The 26980-nt window shown below is 40.4% G+C and overlaps 1 protein-coding gene across 22 annotated transcripts in view; it reads right to left on the bottom strand.

Moving 5' to 3' along the window:
• LOC135112084 (plasma membrane calcium-transporting ATPase 3-like) overlaps window positions 1-26980 on the bottom strand; it is a 229423-nt gene that overhangs the window by 14553 nt on the left and 187890 nt on the right. For 13 of the 22 annotated variants that reach the window (XM_064026012.1, XM_064026011.1, XM_064026030.1 and 10 more), the window contains 19 exons: window positions 26158-26204; window positions 14814-15034; window positions 14246-14446; window positions 12663-12674; window positions 12416-12433; window positions 9230-9459; window positions 7867-8002; window positions 7479-7613; window positions 5816-5884; window positions 4933-5142; window positions 4596-4798; window positions 4096-4371; window positions 3775-3980; window positions 3487-3649; window positions 2958-3239; window positions 2294-2488; window positions 1776-1982; window positions 1295-1493; window positions 858-1069 (listed from right to left, as the gene is read on the bottom strand). In XM_064026012.1, the coding sequence (XP_063882082.1) occupies window positions 858-1069; window positions 1295-1493; window positions 1776-1982; window positions 2294-2488; window positions 2958-3239; window positions 3487-3649; window positions 3775-3980; window positions 4096-4371; window positions 4596-4798; window positions 4933-5142; window positions 5816-5884; window positions 7479-7613; window positions 7867-8002; window positions 9230-9459; window positions 12416-12433; window positions 12663-12674; window positions 14246-14446; window positions 14814-14973 (3114 nt within the window). In that variant the 5' untranslated portion in view covers window positions 14974-15034; window positions 26158-26204. Of the gene's footprint in view, window positions 1-857; window positions 1070-1294; window positions 1494-1775; window positions 1983-2293; window positions 2489-2957; window positions 3240-3486; window positions 3650-3774; window positions 3981-4095; window positions 4372-4595; window positions 4799-4932; window positions 5143-5815; window positions 5885-7478; window positions 7614-7866; window positions 8003-9229; window positions 9460-12415; window positions 12434-12662; window positions 12675-14245; window positions 14447-14813; window positions 15035-20630; window positions 21346-26157; window positions 26205-26980 lie in introns of those variants that run through there. The other 9 variants (XM_064026023.1, XM_064026032.1, XM_064026033.1 and 6 more) reach the window with 6 other exon arrangements.

Genomic DNA, 26980 nt, shown 5'->3' with positions numbered 1-26980 from the left:
TGCCTTGCTATATGGCCCGTGCTTCATTTACTTCCATGCAAGTCACATGAAGTTAATGGTTTTGCCGTTATGCATGCTTGAAAGAGAGAGAGAGAGAGAGAGAGAGAGAGAGAGAGAGAGAGAGAGAGAGAGAGAGAGAGAGAGAGAGAGAGAGAGAGAGAGAGAGAGAGAGAGAGAGAGAGAGAGAGAGAGAGAGAGAGAGAGAGAGAGAGAGAGAGAGAGAGAGAGAGAGAGAGAGAGAGAGAGAGAGAGAGAGAGAGAGAGAGAGAGAGAGAGAGAGAGAGAGAGAGAGTGGAGTTGTATGCAAATCAAATAATGTGTATAGAGTGTTATCAATTGGTAAATGCTCTCAAATGGAGGTGTTAAGGTGATATTCATTTATATCTACCTATATTTATATATACATAGTATTCCCTTGATAAAATTATAAATTGAACCTCAATATACTAAATTTCAGACCTTATCAAACCACTTGAATAATTCTCCATGGCACAATAGGCTACATTACATAAGCAAATAGGCCAAATGCAGCAAACAAATATAGTAATGAGATTTTGAGCAGTTTCTGAAGGGAAATTTGTGGGTTTTGAGCAGGATTTAGTGTTGTGTGGAATTTGTGCCTGCTGTTGTATGTGAAGCACACCTCACAATTCTCATTATTTATTACATCAGACTGAGCAAAGCCCTCAATATAACAAACAAAGTTCAATTTAGGAAGTAGGGATCTGACCTCTCTGACAGCCAGAACCATCAGATAAACTGAGTAATTATTTTCACTTATCACTGTGTGTGTGTGTGTGTGTGTGTGTGTGTGTGTTTCATTACTCTGAATAATACTGTAATAGAGTTGTACTTGCCTGAGCTGCTAATGTACTCAGCCAAATGCTGTAGAAAATGGGATTGCTAAAAAAGCCCTGGAAAACATTCCGCTGTCCGTGAATTTTCCGTGCATTGATTTCGTTGAAGAGAGTCATCATGACGAAGGTGTTGAAGATGATAGTAAAGTGCTGAGAGGGAGGGTCACGGATGTCTGCATAACGCCCAGAGTCTATGTCTAACATTTTATCACCTGAGAAGAAGAAGGACATTTATTAATTTACCTTTAAGGCAATGCTTTGAAATGTTTACATTCTTAAACACATCCCTTCCATTTTAATTAATTATAATGGCAAAGGAAGAATATATATTTTCTAGCAAATTACAATCTTAGATAGATTTAGATGAACACAGAGTAATTACGAGGAAACCTGAATTTCAAGTTACCAAGGATAAAAGTAATACAAGAGAACCTCACCATAAAATAACAAAAGAAATATGATCGAAATCATGTAAACTGCTTGCCCCAAGATGTTCTTCATCATGGTGCGAGATATGAGAGGCTTGGTGCGGCCGTATGGCTTCCTCTGCAGCAGATCAGGGGTTGGGGCCTCAGTCGCCAGGGCCAAGGAGGCCAGAGTATCCATGATGAGGTTCACCCACAACATTTGTACAGCCTATAATGAAGAGTCAAAGCATGAGAAAATTTGAGTTACATTACTTGAATTTTCAGCTAAGTGTCAAAGTTTGAATTCCAAATGAAGTTGAGAAAAGAAGGATAATGATGAAAAAAAAATTATAAAAATATAAAAAAATAAATAAAAAAAAGTCATATAATGAATGCATACAATGCTGTGCTGCTAATTATGCAAACCAACTTTAACATGTGACTAAATATCTGTGTGGGAGTAGGACAATTATAGTACATGTTATCTCAAGTGAAACACACAGCACCCTACCTTGAGAGGGCTATCGTTGATGGCACATGCACCAACGAATGCTACAACAACAGCAACAACATTAACTGTCAGCTGAAACTGTAGAAACTTTGCAATGGAGTCATACACATTACGTCCCCACATGACAGCTTTTACAATGGAGGTGAAGTTGTCATCTGTCAGGATGATGTCTGAAGCTTCCTTAGCCACATCTGTTCCAGCAATGCCCTGTGGAGGGGAAAATGTCAGTGAGAATGGTGTAGTACACCTTGTTAAATTGTTATTATCTTAAACCTCAATTCTAATAAAAGCCAAAGCCCTACAAAGGCTTAGCAGTATAGCATACAATTATTTACAAATCACAATGTATTAAAAAGACACAACTCTATGTCTTATGACACAAGTAATGTCATCAGTGTAATGAAAATTACAAATTGGCAGGGTTCTTTTTTCTTACATTTAATCTTCATGCTACATGATCTCATGAACTTATAAGTGAAGCCTGGCCTCTGCCTCTGACCTGGGAAGTAACCACATACCATAGCAAAGCCGACATCGGCCATTTTCAGTGCAGGGCCGTCATTGGTGCCATCACCAGTCACTGCCACCACCTCTCGATTGGCACTCACTTTGCTCTCAATGATTCCCTTCACCAATGTGTACTTGTCAGTGGGGGAGGAGCGTGCCAATACACGCAGGTTCACCCAAACTTTGTCCACCAAGTGTTGTTGGACCTGAAAGAATCAATGACTTACTCATTTGTCTCCTTAAGGCACAGAAATGGTGCATTTCCAGTACATAAGGAATATAAAAGGGAAACATATTTCATTTTGTCATATTCTTCACTAAAGGGCAAGAATAAATTTTTATGCTGCAAACATTTGCTAGAGGAATCACAACTTAAGTACAACTGAATCTTGTCAATATCACTTACCTACTTAGTACGTTCTCAAATAGTAACAACTACTGCTAAGTACTTCCAGTCTAGCATGGATTAATTGACAACAGCCAGAAACTCCTCTACATTAAAATTTTCAAATGGTCAGGCCAGCACCAATGTGCCTCCTCTCCTGCATCAGTACTGCCTGAAGAGCTACACAATCAGGCAGGAAAAAAAAAAAAAAAAAAAAAAAAAAATTACTTTGGCATTATCCTACAGAAATACCTCACCTCATCACCCAAGTCGTGGAAACTACAACTTACTTTTCCTGAAGAATCTCTGACTCGTCTGTTGAATTCTTTTCCCTCTAAAATAAGGCTGTTGTCACCAGGCTTGAGGATCCCACACTTGGAGGCAATGGAACGCGCAGTGTTGATATTGTCGCCAGTCACCATGCGCACGGTGATGCCTGCTCGCTGGCACTTGTGGATTGCATCAGGTACTTCAGGTCTCACTGGGTCTTCAATCCCCAGCACACAGAGACAGGTCAGGTTGTTAATTATGTGGTCTTCATCATCCCAGTGAGGCTCGTTTTCAAAGTGTACCTGAATGATGAAACAAAAAAAGCACATTAGTTAATAATGAAGATGAGACAAATGAGCGTGGCAAGAAAACTCAGGCTGAAGCAGGAGTATTATATATATTCTCTGTAGTTGAAGCACATAAGAATACTTATTACTTCAGCTAAATCCTGACTTTCCCTAAAATATCTGACAATACAAAATGTATCAAGATGTTTATTAATATTGTTTGATCAATTCAAGTTCAATAAAAGTTAAAGATGTACTTCACCTGGTTAATTTCGGCTTTTCCTCGTACAAAGTCTCTGTATGCAATTGAGATTGTGCGTAGACCATTACACGCCATTGGTTCAATCACTTCTCGAACAAGGCGATCTTGCATTGATTTTGAGAAGCTTTCTAGTTTACCATCCTTACCATGGATAAAGGAGCACCTGTACAAATTGTTTACATTAATGCCACATACAATGACTTTCTTACATCATCATATACTGATTACAGCACATTTCTTTCAAAAAGTAAATTGTTTCATGTACATTATAGAATAAATGACACTCACTTTTTCATAACAATTTCTGAGGCACCTTTAGTGAAAATACGGTACCCTCCGTCGCGAGGAATCACCGTGGACATGGATTTTCTGGCAGAGTTGAATGTGTACACACGATGAAAGTTTTCTTCTGTTATTTCATCACGGATTGCCTGATAACTTTTCCCAAGGTCCAACACAAATCCTAACAAAGCACATTCTGTTTTGTTACCAACCTGAAAAAAGATAAACATTATTGGAAAAATTACTTTGTTGTCTCACTGGCATCTACAAAGTGTTGAAGTATCACAGTCATGCTTCTCTTCCCTTGCTACCAGTCTGACCACATACCTGCTTCGGCAAGTCCCCTGGATTATCCCCAGGCAGCACTCGAGATGTGTAGGCAGAGTTGACACTGATTGCATGCAGCAGCAGATCAGCAACATTGTGTGGGAGGGATTCAAACTTTGGCATGTTCTTGTAGTCCTCGCTACAAATGTACGCCTGAACGACAGTCATGCGGTTAGTGGTGAGAGTTCCGGTCTTGTCGGAGCAGATGGCTGTTGCATTGCCCATGGTCTCACAGGCATCCAGGTGCCTCACCAGGTTATTGTCTTTCATCATTTTCTGCAGAGTAAAAAAATAAATAAATAAATAAAAATGATAATGTGAAGGAACAAGGTTAATGTGGTTTAAGCTATTGTGTACAGACAATTCAGAGCAGCTCAGTTTTCTTAATTCATTTAACACAGATTTTTAGTAATTATTTGTATCTTACTTCTCATCTTAATTAATACTAACAACTACTTTCATACAAAGGTACAAAGATTTGGCACGGTGGTTCTCCTCACCTTCACAGAGTAAGCCAGTGAGAGAGTGACAGCAAGGGGCAGACCCTCTGGCACAGCCACCACCAATACAGTAACACCGATGATGAAGAACTTAACAAAATGATTGGCATAAAACGGAGACCACGGCTTGCCTTCCATAACAAATGTTTGTACGCAGAAACGGACAATCAAAATCACAACTGTTAGCACAGCAATGAAAGAACCTGAAAAGAGGAGAAAGTTTTGATCAAACAATTATGAATATATGCAAAAAATAGTACAGTATTTCTGCTGATCTACATATGCATCATATTGTGGGGGGAAAAAAAAAAAGAAATCAATGACAATTTTTGCTCACCAGCATAGCCAATCTGGATAGCAAGCTTTGTAAGCTTGGCTTGTAGAACAGATTTTTCCTGGCTCTTTCCACCTGATCTTTGTGTCTCATCTTCCTCTTCCCCTTTAGAGTGCTTGTTATTTCTGATGTCTCCGTCGGCACTGGTGGAGTTAGCTGTTATGTGGTGAGAGTTACCCGTCACAGAGCCAGCCTCACCGCCGTCTTGCTTATCTGTAAGTGGAGCAGCCATTGATATTTTGACAATGTTCATCATATAGCTTGTTTATTAGCATTCCCAAGCAAAGCAGTCAGTAAAAGTAACTAATTAGTCAAACTGTTGAGATAAAATTCTTGTAAACCTTGTATTCATACCAAACTGCATTAAAATGATGTAGGTAAATAAAGTTAAAAACATGCATTAATGGAAAGTTATATATATACATATCCTTGATGTTAAAACTCATCACTAATAAATGTGACACATATGTATGTGGTATTAAAAAAAGCCTTTGTATCAAATATCACCAAAATTACTGACACTGTAATCCTTGATGCAATAATATTCCTTAGCAAGTCTTAGCATAAACACTTCACATAGAATACAGTAAGAAACATCTCTACCACAACATCAATTCTGCAACACACATGGACATGACAAACATAGAGGCAAGAAAATTAAAGTCACCTACTGGAATATAGATTGAATATCATTTTGGCAAAAAACACAGTGCAAAAAAGTAGAACAAGATACCCAAATATCAATGTGGAACACACACAGAAAATTCGCACGCCAGAGAAAATGGGAGACGAGGGAAGTGGATGAAAGCAAATGACAACTACATATCCTGGAAAGAAACAAAGGCAGCAGGAGGATGTGAAGTACTAAAAGCCACAGGAGCCATACTAGGATTGACGTCAATCAACTCTTCGCCCGAACCGCCCTTCTTCTTTATTTTCCGCTGCTTTTTGGCCTCTGTTTTGGGGCACAAGCGATGAGAGATGAAGATGATGGGGTCGGATGGCAACAACAGTAGTGGTTGGTTGGTTGGTCAGGGGTTACATGCAAAAAAAAGATGTTGGAAAACAATAAAATCATTAGTACTAGATGGGGTATCAAAATCAAATCTTTAAGCTTTAAGTGGCAAAGGTAAGAGAAACACTAATAGGTACTGAGAAACCTGGTTAGAGGACTGCTAGTCAACAGGCTAAACCACAACTGTGAGTCAGAATCCAGTCAGTAGCTTCATAACAGGAGGTGCCACACAACTCTGTGCAACTGGCAGCTTGAAGGAATGTGTTGCATAACTGTTCCATTTCTAAAGATGAAAATAAAATGAGACTAAAGCTTGTTTAAATTTAAGTCAGTAAAGTTTAGTGCTTAACTTCAGAGGATAAGACAAAATAATATCAATAAATTATTATGACTAGTTTTGAGGCAATCTCAGTGCAAATAAAGGTTATGCACTTGTAGTATTAGGGACTCTTTTCTTCACTGCCAAAGGTGTACCATCCACAGCTTGGCAGGACAGAGTACAAAAACTGAACTGATCAAATTTTCTTTTCCTCCACTTAATATGAAATTTGGATGAGCTACTGACCATTTTCTATGAGCTGGATCAATAATCATTACTCTTAATACTGAGTGATATAACTCTAGCATAGCCTGAGATCACACTACTTGTACAGCTGCAATATTGCCCGACTACAATTGTGGAAGTAGAGTCCTCCCTCACTATGAGCTATTACAAGATTCAGCAACTATAGTGCAATAGCTAGTAGAAACTTAAAAGTGTGTTTTGTGTACTGTAACTTGAAAATAATATATTACTTCAGTCAGTAAGCCTATTGCTGTGTGGAACTAAAACAAAAAGAACTATAAAAGAAAGGCTGCCATCCCTATGTTATCTAGAAGAAGTTTCTACAGTCATCTCCCATTAACTTCAAAAAATCTATTCCATGGCTTTTACTAACATGCCTAAAACTAAGTCATTCACTTTTATAAAATAAGGAAAAGATTGGCTTTTGTTTGGGGGTGCAGCATGCAAACTGTAAGAGGGTGGGCTTTGTAGTAAAAAAGTTTAAACAAATAATAATAATAATAATAATAATAATAATAATAATAATAATAATAATAATAATAATAATAATAATAATAATAATAGAGTATCAGGTGAGTGCCTAGATTCAATAAGATGTGTGAGGAGGTCTATAAATGAGAAATATAAAAACTGACAGTGAAAAAAAAATGTCCACAACTCAGAGAGTCTGGCTGTGTTGTGGCTGAGTTAAGGCCTGAGCTTCATTGGTACATATTTCCTTCCTATGTTACTCTTCCTAGTGGAGTTCAATAATAAGCCACTTCTATATGTGTTTATATTTTAAAATGTAAAAAATACTCTTTAAAGTAAAAAAATACAAAACTTTCCCTACTCTTCCTTCCACAATGAAGCTCAGCTATCATCCCTGCAACACTAATCACCTAGAATAGTACCAACCACAGAGAGAAAATTGAATTTAGTGGAAGCTTTCAATCACTGGGGTATTTAGCTCAGTGCATGACAGATTACCTTTCTTCCTCTTCCGGGCCTCTACTTGCTCTTCATCTGCAGCAGCCCCAAGCAGGGTGAAGATGATACCTGCCTGCGAATTTACACCAACAGCAGTAACAATCATTTTGCCACTCCCCTCCATTACATGCGTCCCTGTAGGAAAAATTGCACCAGTAAACACCTTTTTTTTTTCCTTCACAAGAGATGGCAATATAAAGGCCTCTCCTGGGAGGAGTCATAAGTCACCTGTAACTGCAAAGATTCAGATCATGACTTCAAAGGACACTAATCTATATATATGAAAACTACCTTTCCACACACACACACACACACACACACACACACACACACACACACACACACACACACACACACACACTTCCTCATTTTGACTCCATTTCTTTACCTGAGAGCACCATAGGATCAAGGTCAACCCCTTTCTTTACATGGTCTGATTCTCCTGTTAGTGAGGACTCGTCGATCTTCAAATCATTACTTTGTAACAAAATGCCATCAGTTGGTAACAAGTCACCATACTTAATCTGGAAATGCACAAACACAAAGCACCAGTTAATTCCTGAGTTATAAATCTTAAGAAAAATATTTCTTTTTCTTAAAATGCCTAACTATGTGAACAACATAAAAGCTTATCATTTAATACATAAATTATTACACCTTTGAGATTTTTCTTTTATTAACTAAGAAATATAAAAGTTTGGTATTTTGGTTATCCTTTATATAGCTTAATGGTTGATGCATAAATGAAAAAATGATGGTAAAAGATGGAGAGCTTATGATGACAGGTGGCTCAGAAGACCTTGCTGTGACCTGTGCCTGTATCCGTGAGGCAGTCATGAACAAGTGTGGGAAAGATACTGTAGCAAATATATACAAAAGCAAAGAAACATAACCAGAGTCAACCAGGGTCTTCTGGCAACACCTTTTTTGTGTTGCCTACCAAAACATGATGAAAATTAAGAAAAAAATAAGACATAAAATACTCAAAGGGATCAGCATAACAGACAAATCATATAAAGCTGTACATTACTTAAGATACAGAATGGTTAGTAGTTTTGAATTAGGCACCAATGTATTATGAGGCACGTGTAAAACTAAGATGTGATCACTCTTCTCTCAAGCCTCTCATGTGTCTAGTTACTGCTCCTTGAAGCACCACTACTACAGTCAGTTCAGCCAAAGTCTTACCACACATGCCCCCACTAATGAACCTTTTCGGATCAAAATATATATAACTCATAATGAACTCAACATGTGAATTATAGGTTTTACAAGAATTCCTACTTTACATTATTCTTGTCATTTGTGTATATCTGAACAATAATCTCTTAAACTCTCCACATCATATTGGATGAATTAATGTACTATTAACATTTTGAGTATTTAATTATACTTCAGGTCCTGATATTACAAAAATATCAGTTTTGACTTAAATCTTACATTAACTAGTTTCATTTACTTCATTTACCATTTATCAGCTATGCTAATACTGCTATAGTGAACCAATGTAACATCAAAAGCACTTTAATCAGGCTAACAAGCTGTCATACGTGAGTCTGGTGGTTTACATTACAAGGAAAGTAACTAAGTCAACAAGGAGCACAGATGGTCGCTAAACACACGCCTAAGTAAGACACACACACACACACACACACACACACACACACACACACACACACACACACACACACACACACACACAGGAGGGGTGAGGACGGACAGAGTGGTGGCAGAACAGAATCAGGTCTTACTTGGCAAATATCACCGACGACAATATCCCCAACGCCTATCTGCTGAACTTCACCTCCTCGAATAACCGAAAATTTGTGCTCGCCCTCGATACGGCTTTGTAGTCCCCGAAACTGTTTCTCTTTTGTGTAGTCATTAAAGGCTGTGACAAAAACAACAACTGCCACAGAAATAAGGATGGCCACACCCTCGATCCATCCAGCTTCCTCCTCACCCTCATCGTGATGGCCCACTGCAAGGAGAAATGGGTTAATCTACTAATCATGTGACCTCCTCAGCCACTACAGTTTTTACAGGGAAGAAGAGAGCAAGTTTCTTTGGACAGCATCAACCTATTTATACCTCAGAGTGACATTCAACACTAGGACAAATGCTTATCACCTCAACTCCATGAATCATAACATGTACGGCCTAGAAAAGGGTATAACTGAGCTGTGTGACACAATGCTATGTTTACTGATGGTCTTTTAAGAGTTTCTAAGTACAGATAAATCATGAAGGGCATCTATTGAAATCCCTACAAGGTCCACCAAACACACTGCCTTCCTTGCCTCCCCTTCTTTCAACTTATCTTCACATCAACATATGAATTTAGCGACTACAGTCATAAGTTGGCAAGCAAGTGAAGTACATAGACATACTATGTGCATATACATATACAAAGATGCAATAGTACAATACTTTTATCATTTATCATTGACATTTTATGGTAAATTGATCCTTCCAAATAACTCCCAAAGCTCCACATCACCAAGTAATGTGGTGAAGGTTGCCTCATCCACTCAATAAGAATTACTCCTTGACCTACATGACTTCCTTCAGTGGTCCCTCACTCACAAGCTACCCCAGAAACACACCACATTCATCATGCTCATTCAACACAACTGCTGCTCCTTTAATGCAGTCATGACCACACTCAGAACACTACTTTATAATGGATATTTAGGCTCTCTTTAGGAAGATATATATTATAAATAACACATTTCTCAGAGGTAATAAGACAGGGAATAAGAGGAGGATTATACTGGGCACTGAATACACAAACATCTACTTTTGGATAATAGTGTAAGACGGTAAAACATCGACCTAAATAGTGTTGCGTGTGGTGGCACATTGCTGGGTATCAACTCCTTGGGATCAATGGCAGTTTTGGTTTTCCCTTGACACTACTTTCAAGACATCATATGAATGTCCTTGATTTAAGATCTCACAGTGAATTTCTTTGAAAGCTCTTCCCAGGAAAATAATATAAGTAAGACCTGACACTTAATTGAATAGCTGAAAGCCAATTTTTGACAAGGGCTCAGCTGGACTAAAGAAATAAATGAAATGCAGGGAGGGAAGTGCTGAAATACTGATTGTTTGAATGGTACCACAATATTGTGCTCATGTAATACCATGGGTTTCAGTATGAAGAATCAATCAAATGCAGTCTTAGAGATAATAATAAATAAATAAATAAATAAATAAATAAATAAATAAATAAATAAATAAATAAAAATAAACAAATAAAATAAGAAAGAGACTCATTTGACTTGGCACACAAACAGAGCTTCAATTCAATGATGTCTCTATGGTAAGCAATGTGAGTTTGATGCAGTTACATGAGAACTCAGTTTAGTGAGAACTTGGTGAAATGAGACCTCAAGATGCCCACTGAATGTCAACTTGGCTCATCTTGAGTGAGTGTTTACTGTGAGTGAAGACCCAACTGCACTACACCACAAGGAGGGAGTAGGAAGCCACTACACAAGGGGTCTGGACATCCACTTGTGCTTGCTATGTGCCAACACTAGTTTTATGTACAAAATAATTAACATTAAAAGCAAAAGCAAGAAACTTCATAGATGATTTGGTGGTGAGAATAGATACACACTAACCATGATTGTGACTGATGGCACCAATAGAGGAAACAGCAAGGATACTGGGTTTTGCTGAGTACATAGCTTCATTTAGTTATTCCATGAATGTATAATTTTATGGCTGAAGGTATTTATTTAACTTTAGGTTCTTGAAAGTTACAGTACTTGAGCATGATGGAGACTGGGGAATACTCTTAAAACAGGAGGAAATATAAAATATGACTCTGCCAGGGAGGTAAAGAGGCAAAGCATCACAATATATTTTCCTCACCAGAGTTATTAAGTCTTATCATGATCTCATAGATGGTCTCTTTGTTAAAGTTTATTATGACATTTCAGGGTTAAACAGGAAGATCTGGTTTTAAAAAGGGAAATTAAATAAATTTCAAGAATTTGTCATTAAGAGTGCTTGTACTTATGAAACGGCCATTTTTTAAATATCCATTCGGAGAGTACAGCAGTACAACCTGTGAAGCTCGACTGTGTTTAGGTTAGGCACACACACACACACAGTAGATCCTCACAAAGTTAAGATGGAATTCAAGGCACAACACAATGATCTGTGATCTCAAACTGTGGCTTCTGTCTGCACTGTGAAGACACACTACAGGTGCAGACTCTCTAGTCGGTGCTCGCTGGCGTCTAGTTATTTAACAAAGCATCGGGAAGTGACGTGTCCTCATTCAAATATAAATGAAGTTACCACATACAGTACAGTTTCCACTAACTGATCCACTGCAGTATTAATGTCTTAATATAATGAAGGAATTGGGCCACATGAGCTTTTATAATCTTGACATTCTTATATTAAAGAACAAATGAAATGAATAGCTCATATCATGGCTGAAGAAAATTCAAGTTATCCATTTGGCACACCTTGTTTTTTCACAGGGCATGAAACAAACATGCATTTTTTTCAAATAATGCAATTTACCAAGGTCTTTCTGACATACCACCACCACAGTTACTCAGTGGCAGGAAGCTGTACTGTCAATTTCATTTCACGGAGTTTAGTAATTACGGAAAAATTTTTAGAGATACAAATGTTGATATTTGGTCCACAGCCTCTGTTGCTTGCGACTCAAGGCTCTTGCTGAGGTTAGCAGTAATAAGTAAATCAAATTATTGACTTCTTTATTATGAGTCATTCATTTTCTTAATTATCCAGTATCTTCCTGTTGCATTAAGACTGAGGCTGCAGAGAGGGCTACAAGAGGGGCTTTACACTGTACTTATCCAAGGGAGAAGCTGGTTAAGAATGTACTTTTACTAAGTTACAATACAGAATAATGCATTCTTTATTGGGGATTCTTTCCTTCTCATTACCTTCATCAGCAATTCCCTCTAAACGCCATTGGTCATGAAAGTAGAATGGCATATTGATATACACAGTAAAATTAGAACTATTTAAAAAGCCAGTTTCGTAAAATGTAACTATAATATGCATCAGTTCAAAAATACTTGTATATGAGTATAAGTATTAATATATATGTGTATATATATATATTTTTATTATTCATGATATTTTTGTCTCTAACAGGACAGACATTCATAAAGGCAATGGCTTACTTACTTTCTGCTGCTGCTGCCAGTGAGGAACATGCAAAAAAGGAAAGAGAAAGGCAGCATGTTAGTTATTACAATGGCAGAGAGAGAGAGAGAGAGAGAGAGAGAGAGAGAGAGAGAGAGAGAGAGAGAGAGAGAGAGAGAGAGAGAGAGAGAGAGAGAGAGAGAGAGAGAGAGAGAGAGAGAGAGAGAGAGAGAGAGAGAGAGAGAGAGAGAGAGAGAGAGAGAGAGAGTGGGGAGGAGCATATTGTCATCAGTTTCATAGTTGTACTGAAAAGAAACAATGCATTACTTGTCTATAACAAAATAAATAAATAAAAGCAATGCCTATCATGCCATGTTATTTTTCCTTCTTGAACCTGAACATGCATAGCAAAAGCCACACATTAATTTGAGAATAGCAGCACAAATACAGAATGAGGTGTCCTTAGTTCCACTCAAATAACAAACACATTAAAGTGTGGAAGCTTTGCAAAACTGTTTATTTATCATCAACCACTATGAGCAGCAAACTTTTTTTTTTTTTTTCATTTCCAACACAAAGCAGGATGAATATGTTATAAAATAATGCGAAAACCAGTCAATTTGCTTACCCAATAAGACTTTGGAGGGGATGTGGGAATTGCAATGAACTCATCTAATCATGTCTACACCCAACAGAGCAAGTTTCATAATTATCAGGTGGAGCTTCATGAGTTAAATCTAAGCAATAGGGGACATGGGAGGTGTGTTTGACAATATAGAACAAGGCATTATGTTTCTTCCTAATGAACATGTTAATCATATTCATTGGTGGACACAGGTATATATGTGTATCATGTATTATACTGAGACTGCCATATGTAGGCTTACTGGCTTCGTACTTTCGCCCTTATCTGTGCTGAGTGGCAGAGGTCTGGCGCATTCCTTGAAAAGTGGCGAGCCTTAAAGGTCCAAATACTCTAGCCAATGTTTAAACACATATAAACCATGGGAATTATAAAAACAGCCTTAATGATAAGTAGTGTCTCATGGGCACAAGTCCTATTACTAAATGCACACGTTTTTGTATATCATCATTATTCTCCGTATCTGTGAAAATTTACTTCCACAGACAGTTCAAAGATTGAATCTAGGCATAAATGCAAAAGTCAAAGGCTATTTATTTAATTATGAAATGGATAAAAGAAGTATAATTTCTGGAGAAATCACTGTAATTTTTTAATTAATGTCTTAGATATAATGATTAATTGTAAGTTACAAAGAAGTACAAATCTGGTAGACTTTCATTCTAATTACAAGTGTCTAATTCATGCTAGACTTGATCATTCATCATAAAAAATAATGAACCAAAGAGAGCAATAACTGAAATACTCCAGTAAATCGTAAACTCTCTCTCTCTCTCTCTCTCTCCTCTCTCTCTCTCTCTCTCTCTCTCTCTCTCTCTCTCTCTCTCTCTCTCTCTCTCTCTCTCTCTCTCTCTCTCTCTCTCTCTTCATAAAATCAAATGCAAGAAAAAATATTCGTATCTGTATTTTTCACATTTTTCATGTTGAAGACCATATGACAAACCCTTCTCTGTCTGCTGCCTTTCCTTCTCCCACAACTAACCTCCTGCTATGGTTTCCTCTGGTGGCTTGTAGAAGGAGAGGCCCAGGGACACCACGGCAGCCACTTGCAGGATGATGAGCGTCACGTCCTGCAGTGCCTCCCATACCAACGTCAGGAAGGTCTTCGGGGGCTTAGGAGGGATGACATTGGAGCCGAAAGTCTGTCTCCGATGCTCCATGTCACTGGCATTCCCACTCAACCCTGCAATGGAAGGAGTCTCGTATGCTGTTTCTCTCTGCTCAATACCTTCTTTTTCTCTATACCTCTTCTCTTTTCTACACATCTCTTCACCTATTCCTTCTTATTCTTCTCTCCTCTACATATCTTCTTCTCTCCTTTACACCTCTTCTCTCTCCTATATATTTTCTTTCACTAAGGCTATTTATAAATGCAACGGAGATGATTACTTAGGTTATCACAGGCATCTATCACCGCTTTTGACAAAGGCATCGTTACAGTATCATTACAATCACGAAAACATTCTTGAAAATTTCAGTAATGTTCACAAGAATGTGTGCTATGTAGTGGAGTTGCGGTGCCAAAGGTTAGAGGCGGCGCAGACTCCTACCATTGGTTGGGGAGGAGTAAAGCTTCTTGGTGATCTCCAATGTGCCGCCATACTCCCGTTGGATGCGCTCTACTCCCTCAACCCCGCGCGACTCCATCAGCTCGCGCAGTTGGCGTAGCGTGATGCCATACTGCGCCGGGCGTCCGTCGATGGTGGCCATGGTGCCGGCGCTGCGCTCCTCACCCCGTCACCGGGCGCGCGGCACCCCAGCTACACCGTCCCTGGGGAAGAGGAACCACACACTCTTAATAAGGACAACATGCTGTACAGAACAACAAAGCAATACATGCTAATCACAAGAAAAATCATTACAAGAAGAAATGTTCAATAAAATGAAGTAGCGCAATTCCACACACACACACACACACACACACACACACACACACACACACACACACACACACACACACACACACAACTTTGTTTGAAGGGACGGCAATAAAAGTAAATAAATGTGTTGGGGCTATTATGAATGTGAACAACACCGCTGAAAAAAGGCGCCGCCAACAAAGTAGCGGCGGCAGGTGTGGCAACAGATGCGTGGCTATGCTTTGTGTGAGGGGCACCACCACCCTAATCATGCTTCATTCACTGATACCAATGTGTTTTGTTACATCTGTATTGATGGGTGCAGCATACTGATTAACGATAACTATAACAATGATGATGATGATGATACTCCCACTACTACTACTACTACTACTACTACTACTACTACTACTACTACAACTAACGGCAGCAGTAGCAATGGTGGTACAAGTCTATCTATACACCATGATGAGATCCCTTAAAACTCTAAAGAAAAAATACTAATAAGTCTCATTTTCGTAATCCTAAAAAAAAAAAAAAAAAAAAAAAAAAAAAGAAAAAAACGTTCAATAACTTCGCATTGCACTAATCCACCGTTCTCTCGTCTCCCCCCACCTCTATTCCCCCCCAAGGTGTCTCGTCATCTATGGTAGCCTATGTACTCAGAATTGACAGTTATAAAGTACGAAGTAGACACATTTATGGGGGAAGAGGTTGACATGCTCGTATATATATAAGGCAAGAAGAGGAGGTAGTTCAATGACAGGATGGAGTGGCATTAAAGGGTGTTTTGTCAGAGATTATCGCTTTTGTTATCTGTTTTTCTTCTCCCTTTTTTTTTTCCTACATTTATCTCTCTCTCTCTCTCTCTCTCTCTCTCTCTCTCTCTCTCTCTCTCTCTCTCTCTCTCTCTCTCGCTAATTGGTGAGAAAAACGGGAAGAGGGAAATGAAGGAGAAAAAAAAGTCTAATTTGTGAGTAAATAAATTTCATGCTCGAAGAGAGAGAGAGAGAGAGAGAGAGAGAGAGAGAGAGAGAGAGAGAGAGAGAGAGAGAGAGAGAGAGAGAGAGAGAGAGAGAGAGAGAGAGAGAGAGAGAGAGCGCACACACAAACACTAGTCTTTCCATCCAATATTCTGTGTGTGTGTGTGTGTGTGTGTGTGTGTGTGTATCGTGCCATCTCTGTAAACGTTCGTCACATCCTATCCGTCACCGTCACTGCATCACTGCCACCCACCGCGCACCACACACCGCCACAACAACCACAGCATTACGGCCGTCACCACCACTGCCCCTCACCCCTTTTGTCCCCTCCCGTCACAGGCGTCACACAAACTACAAAGGAACCGCGGAGGGAGATACCGAAACCCCGGATACTAAATATGACCATTGTTATTTTCAGTTCTACGTATGTTTGTTATTAACGTCAGACACGATAACTATTGAGGTAATAAAGGTAATAATGGCTGGCGGTGGTGGTAGTTTATTCCATAGATGGCCCAATACTTTTGCCTTGAAACAACTCGTACAGACGAACAAATACTACTACCACTACTACTACAAATAATAATAATAAAATAGTAATAGTAAAATAAGAATAAGTAGTGTTGAAGAATTTCCCGGTGAAAGGGTTAGAGTAGCGGCGAAAGAAAGAAAGAAACAAAGAAACAATAGAAAGAGCGGATGGATTACACAAAGGATACAATATTTCGAGGAGAAAAATAAAGCCCTTGCAGCAGTACACAGCAACACCTCTTGGTTTTTTGTTTCTTAGAGGCGTTTTTCATGAATCAGTACACATGACATTTTTTTAAACACGACAGAAATAGATTTATCATACGTAAAGCTCCCTTATCGCGATTAATGGACTGATAAGTAAAGACAATGAAAATAAAAATAACTTCTTTGATATACGGTGGAAGACTAAGGCCCGTATTCTCATTAGGGCAATTTCCAAAGGATGATGAGATAATTCGTAGGGTTCTCATACTGCTCTTCCAGTTAATGGTGTAGAATCTTTGTTAAACAATCACCAGAATCAGGAACATATTCTTAAAATGACAGTAACTCCCAGTAAAGCCTGTTGAACGTAGTCGAGATAAAGTGCCGAAACATTTGAGAAAGCAAAAATAAAACTGACGCATCGCTGTTTTCCGGGCGAGTTCTAAGTGGTGATGATGCTGACATTTGAACACGGTCCTCGTCATAACTGTTGCTCCTAGACGCACGTGGGCTGTGTCTTGCCTGGAAGGAGGGGTGAATAAATAAACAGATACCTCACCGCCGAGTTGAATGTGACACATCATCTCATCCCCCCCCCACACACACACACAAAAAAAAAAAAAAATAATAATAATAATAAAATAATAATCTTATCGCTGAGTGGAATGTGGTACGCGTTCATCTCTTCTTTCCACAAAGGAGATGTAAGTCATCATTCAGTGGAATGTGACACGCATTCACCCACACACTCCTCTACTCATCATTACATATGGATATGGACCTTAATGCTCTTAACTTAATGGTGAGTGGAATGTTGCAAGCTTTCATCATCCACACGTTCTACACAATCTTTAATGCTTTCACGCAATACAGCACCTGAATATTTTTTTCTTCCAAACTGATACTAGACATGCCAGAAAAAGTTCCACGATTATGTAACACTGATTTGTGAAATATGTAACACACGAACGGATGGAAGCGATATCTTTTACTTTAGCGTCTCAACACCAAAACACAGGACACATGACTGATTTGTAACACCAAGAGTTCGTGAATGTTGCTTCACCGACACTATTTATTGATTCACGGTTTGTTTCACTCATTCACTACTCATCAGCTCCCTTCTGCCACACTTGACAGCTTCCCACATAAACTGAACACCGCAATATGTGCACCCACAAAAACACCACACACAAAACTGCTTGATATGTGTTTTGCGGACTGGTATCTGGCTTTGCTCACAACTCATTTAAAATTGTCATCAGTCTTCTTGAAATGAGCAAAGCTGTCAGACTATTTTTTTTTTCCGTTGTAAACACGTTACTATTAATCATGCAGTGTGGGTGTATCATCTTAACACACACACACACACACACACACACACACACACACACACACACACACACACACACACACACACACACACACACACACACATCTTACTCCTACACTTCACCGTGACACACTAAATTTTTTCCTCTCAAGCAGGTGCCAGTCCTCGCTCCAGCGGATGGATGGGATGCCGCCTTACTTCACATAACCACACCTGACTCACTGAACCTGACTCATTAGGCTTAGTAGAATTACATAACTCATAAACAACCTTCGTGAGTACCGCTTTGTTTCTTTGCAATAAGTTTCTGAACAAAACCAAAGCAGAGAGAGAGAGAGAGAGAGAGAGAGAGAGAGAGAGAGAGAGAGAGAGAGAGAGAGAGAGAGAGAGAGAGAGAGAGAGAGAGAGAGAGAGAGAGAGAGAGAGAGAGAGAGAGAGAGAGTCATCAAGGCGTATTAGTATTATCCCATTATCAATCAAATATACAAGAGAAGAAAAAAATACGGGGTGCTTCTGCTATAAATTTCTCTATTCCTTAAGCTATTACCTTCCTATTCTCTTTCCCTCCATTATATCAATAATTATTCCTCCTCCCAACATAAAATAAACAAAAAACTAACACAAAATCTCCTATTCCTCCTTTGTTATCTCATAAATTAATAATTCAGGAACAAAAACAACTGACAATCACTCATCCACAGGTCACGTGACAAGGGAACATCTTCAAACCCCTATAATCACCTATACACGTGTCTTTTATTGGCCAGGTGTGCCGCGGGAAAGGAGTGGCAGCCGCGCCTTTCTTTACCTGCATCACCTGGCTACAGGGTGGGTGAGGTGGGTGAGAGGGTGGGATTAAAAATGCACCTTTACACCTTATGACAGATCGAAAGTGTATTTAGAAGAGGTAGACAGGATCTGACGCACACAGGTGAAGATAAAGGTCAAAGGAAGGAGAGGACGGTCATAGTGAAGCAAACAGAAGTGCTAAAAGTCGACTGATGTACGCGTATAAAAAAAAAAAAGAAGTAAATGAATAAATAAATAAAGGGCAACGTCGAGTGCAGGTCAAAGATGAGTGATTAGTGTGTGAGTCTCGTGCGTCAGGTAGAGAGAAGGTTTTGACAGGTGGGTTAAGAATGTGAGGGGTTATGACGTACAGGTGTGTGTGTGTGTGTGTGTGTGTGTGTGTGTGTGTGTGTGTGTGTGTGTGTGTGTGTGTGTGTGTGTGTGTGTGTGTGTGTGTGTGTGTGTGTGTGTGTGTGTGTGTGTGTGTGTGTGTGAGCGCCATAAGTACGTTTTTTTTTTTTTTTTTTTTATCAGTCGAAGGTACAAATGATGAGTACGTTTTTAGACAAAATGATGTACGAATGTCTGTCAAGAAAGGAGATGATGAATGGGACTAGGATGCTGATGTTAATAATCCATAAGGTTCTCTGAGTACGAGGGCTCCTAATACTTAAGGATATGACTAATTAAAACTAAGTAAATTTCTGACACTCATACTGACTTGAATGTTGCTGAGATGTCACTTTACTATTACTTAATCTTGGCTTTAGGTCTCCTGGCACGGGTGGGGTTAGAAAAAATAAATAAATAAAACGCGATAAAATATGATTAATGACTCTTTAAAAAAACAACTGGTTAGTCTCAATGGAATGTAAATAAATAAATGTTGTACAGATGCTACACACACACACACACACACACACACACACACACACACACACACACACACACACACAAAAAAAAAAAAAAAAAAAAAATCCTGTGACATACTATGATAATTTAACTGTTGCATGCACACAAAAATAAATCCGAATGAAAGAGAACAGGAAGGAAAAGTTTCATAACCACACGTACTAAATCTGAATATATAAAGCAAGTTACGAATATAAATTTAAATCATCGGAAATGCGTCACACTAGTTAACCTTTACACTACGTGAATCATCTGGACGTAAGGTAAAGAATAGCACAGCAACACTATTTTGGTGGACGGGAGCCAAGGTGGAAGATTTCAGGTGGAGTAGAGTGAGTCTTTAAGGGAGGAAGGGAACACGAGTGAGCTTTACAAGTGGTGAGGGCTGGAAAACGGGATTTAAATGGAAAGGAGATGGCAAGGTGAGGTTTACGGAGGAGAGAGACGGAAGGGTGAAGGTTTACAAGGATAGAGAGTACAGACGTGGGGTTTACTGGAGAGAGAACAAGGTGCAGGTTTACGGGGCAGGCAGACGAGGAACTCGATGAAGTTTATTTATTTACGTGAGGTTTACAGAGGAAGGAAGGAAGGAAGGGGAGGAGTGGCATGATGGTTCAAGGGAAGGTGGAGTAAGGTAGAATTTTTGTGTCACATCCTTGAGGCTCTACCATCAGGGGACTTCCCACCGAGCCTTCCACCTTCCACGGCGACTCACTTCCTGCAGCATTATGTAAACTCAGCCAACTGACTCACCCTTGCGGCTTATGACTCCTCACTCACTCTCTACAGCTTTCTCATAATCCAAAACTGGTGTGGGATAGTCAGTTCTTTCACCAGCGCAGCGTCAACGTCACCGCCACACACTCCCCGCGCCTCAATTTTCCAGTCAATCACAGGTGCTCTCAATGTCAAACCTGGTGGGGCGGCTAAATCACTGCTCGACTCGGTCACCAGGAAAGAGCGACACTTCACTCCTGCTTGTGTCAATCTCCAGTTCTTAAAAGACGTTGTCAGCTAGTTCCTGCGCAATTAAAATATCAATCGATCAATTAATGAACGGTATGCGGTGTTCTGCCTTCGCTTACTTCCTTCACGATACAAAAACGCTCTAAGATCACTTCACTTCGTCTTTAGTACTGTATTGTAAACACTCCAAGCAACACTTAGGGTCAGCAGTGAGTTGGTTTCGATACAAGGCGTGTCATTAACAAGACCACTTCACTTCGCCTTGATGTAAAAGCAATGATAAGAGGTGAAGGTTTCTGTTATAACTAAACACTCTACTCCTCACTTTCGGTCATTACTGAGTCTGTTTCAGTACAAAAAGGTGCTATGTTCTACACCACAACGCCTTCATGCACGGTGCACCAGACACACAAATGATGGTGGCGCGGGGCGGTGGTCTGTCTGGTCAACACTCCACGCCTCTTGGTAAGTTCACACTGCTTAGCCGCTCCCTCCGTTCGGTGCGCCGCGGAGGCAGGAGTGGTGGCGGGCGTTGGCAGTCGTGAACTATTAAGCAGTACGCGCGCCTCTTGGTCCAGTACTGAGCGAGTGACCTAGCAAGATAAGGCCCATTACTCACACCACCCAGGCCACTAGTGACGCCATAGATGGAGGCGTGGCAGCCGCAGTGACGTCAAAGCACTATGGCATCCCTCGCTTTTCCTGCTGACTGACGCTCAGTATTATCTCTCCACCTTCCCTGCGCGGGACTCCACACCCCGCGCCGCGCTGCCTCTAATCCACTCATCATCACCCTTCCAAATTTTAGTAACTGGTGATTCAAAGTATATATGAAAGGTTGAATAAACAAAGCTGACCTCACTTCTTGACAATGACTCATCGAAATGACAATAAAAGAAAAGGAAACTTTCCTGGACTGATATCGCGTCACAAAGATGGAAGCGGCTAGTGCTGACGTCAATTACAGCGTTACTCCTTTACCTCCAGTACGAGGCTGCCACTCACTCGTGAACTTAGGACGCAACGCATGATGGAATAAGAATGCGGAGAGAACAGGAAATTCAGTACCAGCTGAGACTGGTTTTGAGTCTCACGTGAGACAAACTATACACACAAACACACACACACTTAAAAAAACCCAGTGCATATGCTACACTCTCTCTCTCTCTCTCTCTCTCTCTCTCTCTCTCTCTCTCTCTCTCTCTCTCTCTCTCTCTCTCTCTCTCGTTTCTAACTTTCACTTACAACACATCCCGACAACCTTAAACCTAGAAGAAATGACGGAACACACAACGAGATCCACACAGCGTTGCAACACAGTCTCGCAACACTTCCTCTCAATCTCTAAGCCTAACACTCCCGTCGCGCAACTCAACGCAACATCAACTACAACTCACGATTTGTAACACCGCACTAAACCCCAAAACCCGCTGCATATGTGTGTTGGAGTGTTGGGGGGGGTGTGAGATAGGGGCGTGTATGTGGTTCGTGGACAAAGGGGCGGAGTGTCTGTCTGTCTGTGTCCATTGATAACATTATGATGATAGCACCTCCCCTACTCCGCTATGCTCTACTTACAAGTTTATCAATGACTACTGTGCCTCTCTATCGGATATAATGCTATGGGGTAGTAGTAGTAGTAGTAGTAGTAGTAGTAGTAGTAGTAGTAGTAGTAGTAGTAGTAGTAGTAGTAGTAATAGTAGTAGTAGTAGTAGTTACATATAAGAAAGTAAAACAGCTCAATTTCACACAATAATAATGATGAACAGTACTGTGTAACTTCAATAAAAAAAATTACGGCTAAAAAAAATAAATAAATAAATAAATAAAATCTGAATAAAAAAATACTAGTAAAAACTGCACAAATCTTGATCAATGACACATCGACCTGACAGAGTATAATGTTGGCAAAAAAGCAATGCGAGAAAGCAAAAAATAAATGAATGAATGAATGAATAAATAAACAAACAAGCAAACGTGACTCGAAAATAGGACATCGTCAAACAATACGAGTTAATCAAATAAAGTTCTCCCCTTTCACTTTATGAGAAGCAAGGAACAACCACCCTTAAGAAGTTATGAATAAGACTTAAATTTGACGGACTGATTAAAAATTAGGTGCAACAACATCAAAAAACTTCTATAACATTTCATCAAAACGTCCTACAGTGAAACTTTATTGATGACTTGAAAAAGAATACCAACTAACAAACTAAGTAACGAACTAATTAAATAAAAAAAAAAAAATGAACGAATTAATGAAAGCGGTGCGTCAATTAACTCCTATAGCTTAACGGATTAGCTGATTAAAGTACCTTACAATGTCCCTTCTTTAAATTCAGTAACAAATAAAGGTGTTATTAGCATCCGTAAAGGTGAGAGGTATTGGCAGTTCTCTCTGTATAGCTATGTAATGATTGGACCTGTGTGTGTGTGTGTGTGTGTGTGTGTGTGTGTGTGTGTGTGTGTGTGTGTGTGTGTGTGTGTGTGTGTGTGTGTGTGTGTGTGTGTGTGTGTGTGTGTGTGTGTGTGTTATCGCTACTATTGTTGCTATTATTGTTATTGAATGTGTGATAAAGCAACGAGAGAGAGAGAGAGAGAGAGAGAGAGAGAGAGAGAGAGAGAGAGAGAGAGAGAGAGAGAGAGAGAGAGAGAGAGAGAGAGAGAGAGAGAGAGGTAACAAATAGGTGACATTCACAACACATAAAGGCGAATGGTTTTCGTTTCAAACTCCCTTTTTTATGTTTCTCCCTTTTTTCCACCTTCCCTTTGGCGCCCTCCTTGTCTGTCTGTCTGTCTAGCTTGTGTAAACTCCACTAAGGGCGAGAAAGGGAGAGAAAAAGAGGGAAAGGGTGACAGAACGGGAGAAAGGGGAAAGAAGAGGAAGACTGGGAAGAAATTGTGGTTATTTTTTCCCCAACCACCCTTACAGTTTTCCTCTTCCTCTCTTCATCCCTTTAAATCTCTCTCTCTCTCTCTCTCTCTCTCTCTCTCTCTCTCTCTCTCTCTCTCTCTCTCTCTCTCTCTCTCTCTCTCTCTCTTATCTTACTATCTAGTGTTCTGATTTTTTTTCTATTGTCTTTCTCTTTTTTTACTCAAGACAAAGAAATCTTAAACGTATTAAAACATATTAATTACTTAACATACCTAAGTTTTTTTTTTTTTTAAGGTTTCTCCATTTAATATTAATACAATCTCTCTCTCTCTCTTTCTCATCAACACTCCACCCACAAACAAACTCTCCTCCACTCTCCACTCTCCACTCCCAAATCCACATCACAAGCTACTCCTATGTCACTCTCCACCTTCCTCCTTTCTCTCCCCAAATACTCCTCCACTTCCTCCTCTCTCTACTTTTCCTCTTCTCCTCTCCCTCTCATTTCCCTTACGTCGATGAGACAAAAATACTCCAAGGGGGATGAAAGAAGAGAGGAGGGAGGGGAAGTGGATGAGAAATACCTCTCTCTCTCTCTCTCTCTCTCTCTCTCTCTCTCTCTCTCTCTCTCTCTCTCTCTCTCTCTCTCTCTCTCTCTCTCTCTCATACACAAAAACAGAGGAGGAAAAAAGGAAGACACGGAGAGCACGGAAGAACGTCAGCTAGGAAGGAGGTTAAGTGCAAGGAGGAGGAGGAGGAGGAGGAGGAGGAGGAGGAGGAGGAGGAGGAGGAGGAGGAGGAGGAGGAGGAGGAGGAGGAGGAGGAGGAGGAGGAGCCTTACTAATGAGGACCAGGTGACAAGGCGAGATGAACACAGGTAAGTGAGGGAGAAGAAACATACGCAATGACAAAGGTAAACAGGTGTGAGAGAGAGAGAGAGAGAGAGAGAGAGAGAGAGAGAGAGAGAGAGAGAGAGAGAGAGAGAGAGAGAGAGAGAGAGAGAGAGAGAGAGAGAGAGAGAGAGAGAGAGAGTGGTAATAAGCTAATACTAACATTTGTGCACATTTATATCTTAACGACCTGACACTCCTCCTCCTCCTCCTCCTCCTCCTCCTCCTCCTCCTACTCCTCTTCTTTCCAATGTCCTTCTTCCTATAATCCTTCCTCGTCCCCTCCCCCTTCTCCCATTTTTCCTCCTCCTTTCTTACTCCACACACGCATACATTTCACGGTGAATGATCTCTTCAAGACTGATTTGAAAGTTATTATACAGGCAGTAGTAGTAGTAGTAGTAGTAGTAGTAGTAGTAGTAGTAGTAGTAGTAGTAGTAGTAGTAGTAGTAGTAGTAGTAGTTATTTCTGCCACTTCTACTGCTGTTTTTGTTGTAACGGTGGCGGTAGTAGTAGTAGTAGTAGTAGTAGTAGTAGTAGTAGTAGTAGTAGTAGTAGTAGCAGCAGCAGCAGCAGCAGCAGCAGCAGCAGCAGCAGCAGCAGCAGCAGCAGCAGCAGCAGCAGCAGCAGCAGCAGCAGCAGCAGCAGCAGCAGAAGAAGAAGAAGAAGAAGAAGAAGAAGAAGAAGAAGAAGAAGAAGAAGAAGAAGAAGAAGAAGAAGAAGAAGAAGAAGAAGAAGAAGAAGAAGAAGAACAAAAACAAGAAGAACAAGAAAACAAGAACAGAAAGAACAAGAACAAGAAGGAAAAGAAAAGTAGAACAAGAAGGAAAAGAACAAGACAAGGAAAATGAAGACGAAGACAACAACAACAATAACAACAACAACAACAACAACAACAACAACAACAACAACAACAAGGGCAGGAGTAATGCAATCCACATTACATGTTAGGTGGGATGCAGTCACATGGTTCCCGTCTGACGTGTGCTGACGTGTTACTGTGACGTGCTGTGGAGATATTAATAGACACACACACACACACACACACACACACACACACACACACACACATTGTTGTCTCATCTACGTGCGTATTCATAATCATTTTGCGTCACCGTTTTTATCTTTGTTATCAGATATGAGAGAGAGAGAGAGAGAGAGAGAGAGAGAGAGAGAGAGAGAGAGAGAGAGAGAGAGAGAGAGAGAGAGAGAGAGAGAGAGAGAGAGAGAGATGGATGCTCATGCCACAGTATTTTTCCTTTTTTTCATACACAATACATTTTCTCACATGACACGCACTCAATTCCATGTGTGTGTGTGTGTGTGTGTGTGTGTGTGTGTGTGTGTGTGTGTGTGTGTGTGTGTGTGTGTGTGTGTGTGTGTGTGTGTGTGTGTGTTTTCTGTATACGTAATGTCATGTGCTAACGAACTTCTGAAGACATGACTGTTTAGGAGTGTGTGTGTGTGTGTGTGTGTGTGTGTGTGTGTGTGTGTGTGTGTGTGTGTGTGTGTGTGTGTGTGTGTGTGTGTGTGTTTAAGGGACACTCACCTGGGCAGCCCTCACTATCCTTCACTCATCTACCCGTGTGGCCTGGTCTGAAAAAGAAAGAAAAAAACACATTAGCAAACACGAACACACTCAAACTGGTATAAGGAAGAAAATATGAGAAAAGAAAAAAAAACAAGAAAGTCTAACATAAAAAATCAAACGTTAAAATCACAAACCCAATGATTAACCTAAGTGTGTGTGTGTGTGTGTGTGTGTGTGTGTGTGTGTGTGTGTGTGTGTGTGTGTGTGTGTGTGTGTGTGTGTGTGTGTGTGTGTGTGTGTGTGTGTGTGTGTGTGTGTGTGTGTGTGTGTGTGTGCAACCTTGAGGGTAGGTGTGATGGTGGTGATGGAGGCAGAGGAAACGGAGGAGGAGGAGGAGGAGGAGGAGGAGGAGGAGGAGGAGGAGGAGGAGGAGGAGGAGGAGGAGGAGGAGGAGGAGGAGGAGTCTGTTGTGTGGCAGTAAATGTGATGAGAGGAAGGAAGAGCGGTGGGAAGAACTAAAGACGACGTCGACGAGGAGGAGGAGGAGAAGGAGGAGGAGGAGGAGGAGGAGGAGGAGGAGGAGGAGGAGGAGGAGGAGGAGGAGGAGGAGAGGAATGGCATGAGGGAAAGGGGGGCGGCGCTGGCAGAAGGGGGACAAAGTTATATTTATGTTGGCATGGGCGGCAGGGTCTGGCAGGGAGAGAGAAAGAGAGAGAGAGAGAAAGAGAGCCGGCCCGGGTGGCACTGTGGCACTGCTCATGGCACGGCGCTACTCATAACATTTGGCACCTCCTCCATTACTTCTACCATTCTTCCTCCTCCCCCTCCTTCCTTTTTCTTC

This window comes from Scylla paramamosain, chromosome 23 (assembly GCF_035594125.1).
Source record: "Scylla paramamosain isolate STU-SP2022 chromosome 23, ASM3559412v1, whole genome shotgun sequence".
NCBI lineage: Eukaryota > Metazoa > Arthropoda > Malacostraca > Decapoda > Portunidae > Scylla > Scylla paramamosain.
This window is presented reverse-complemented; position numbering and strand designations above follow the sequence as displayed.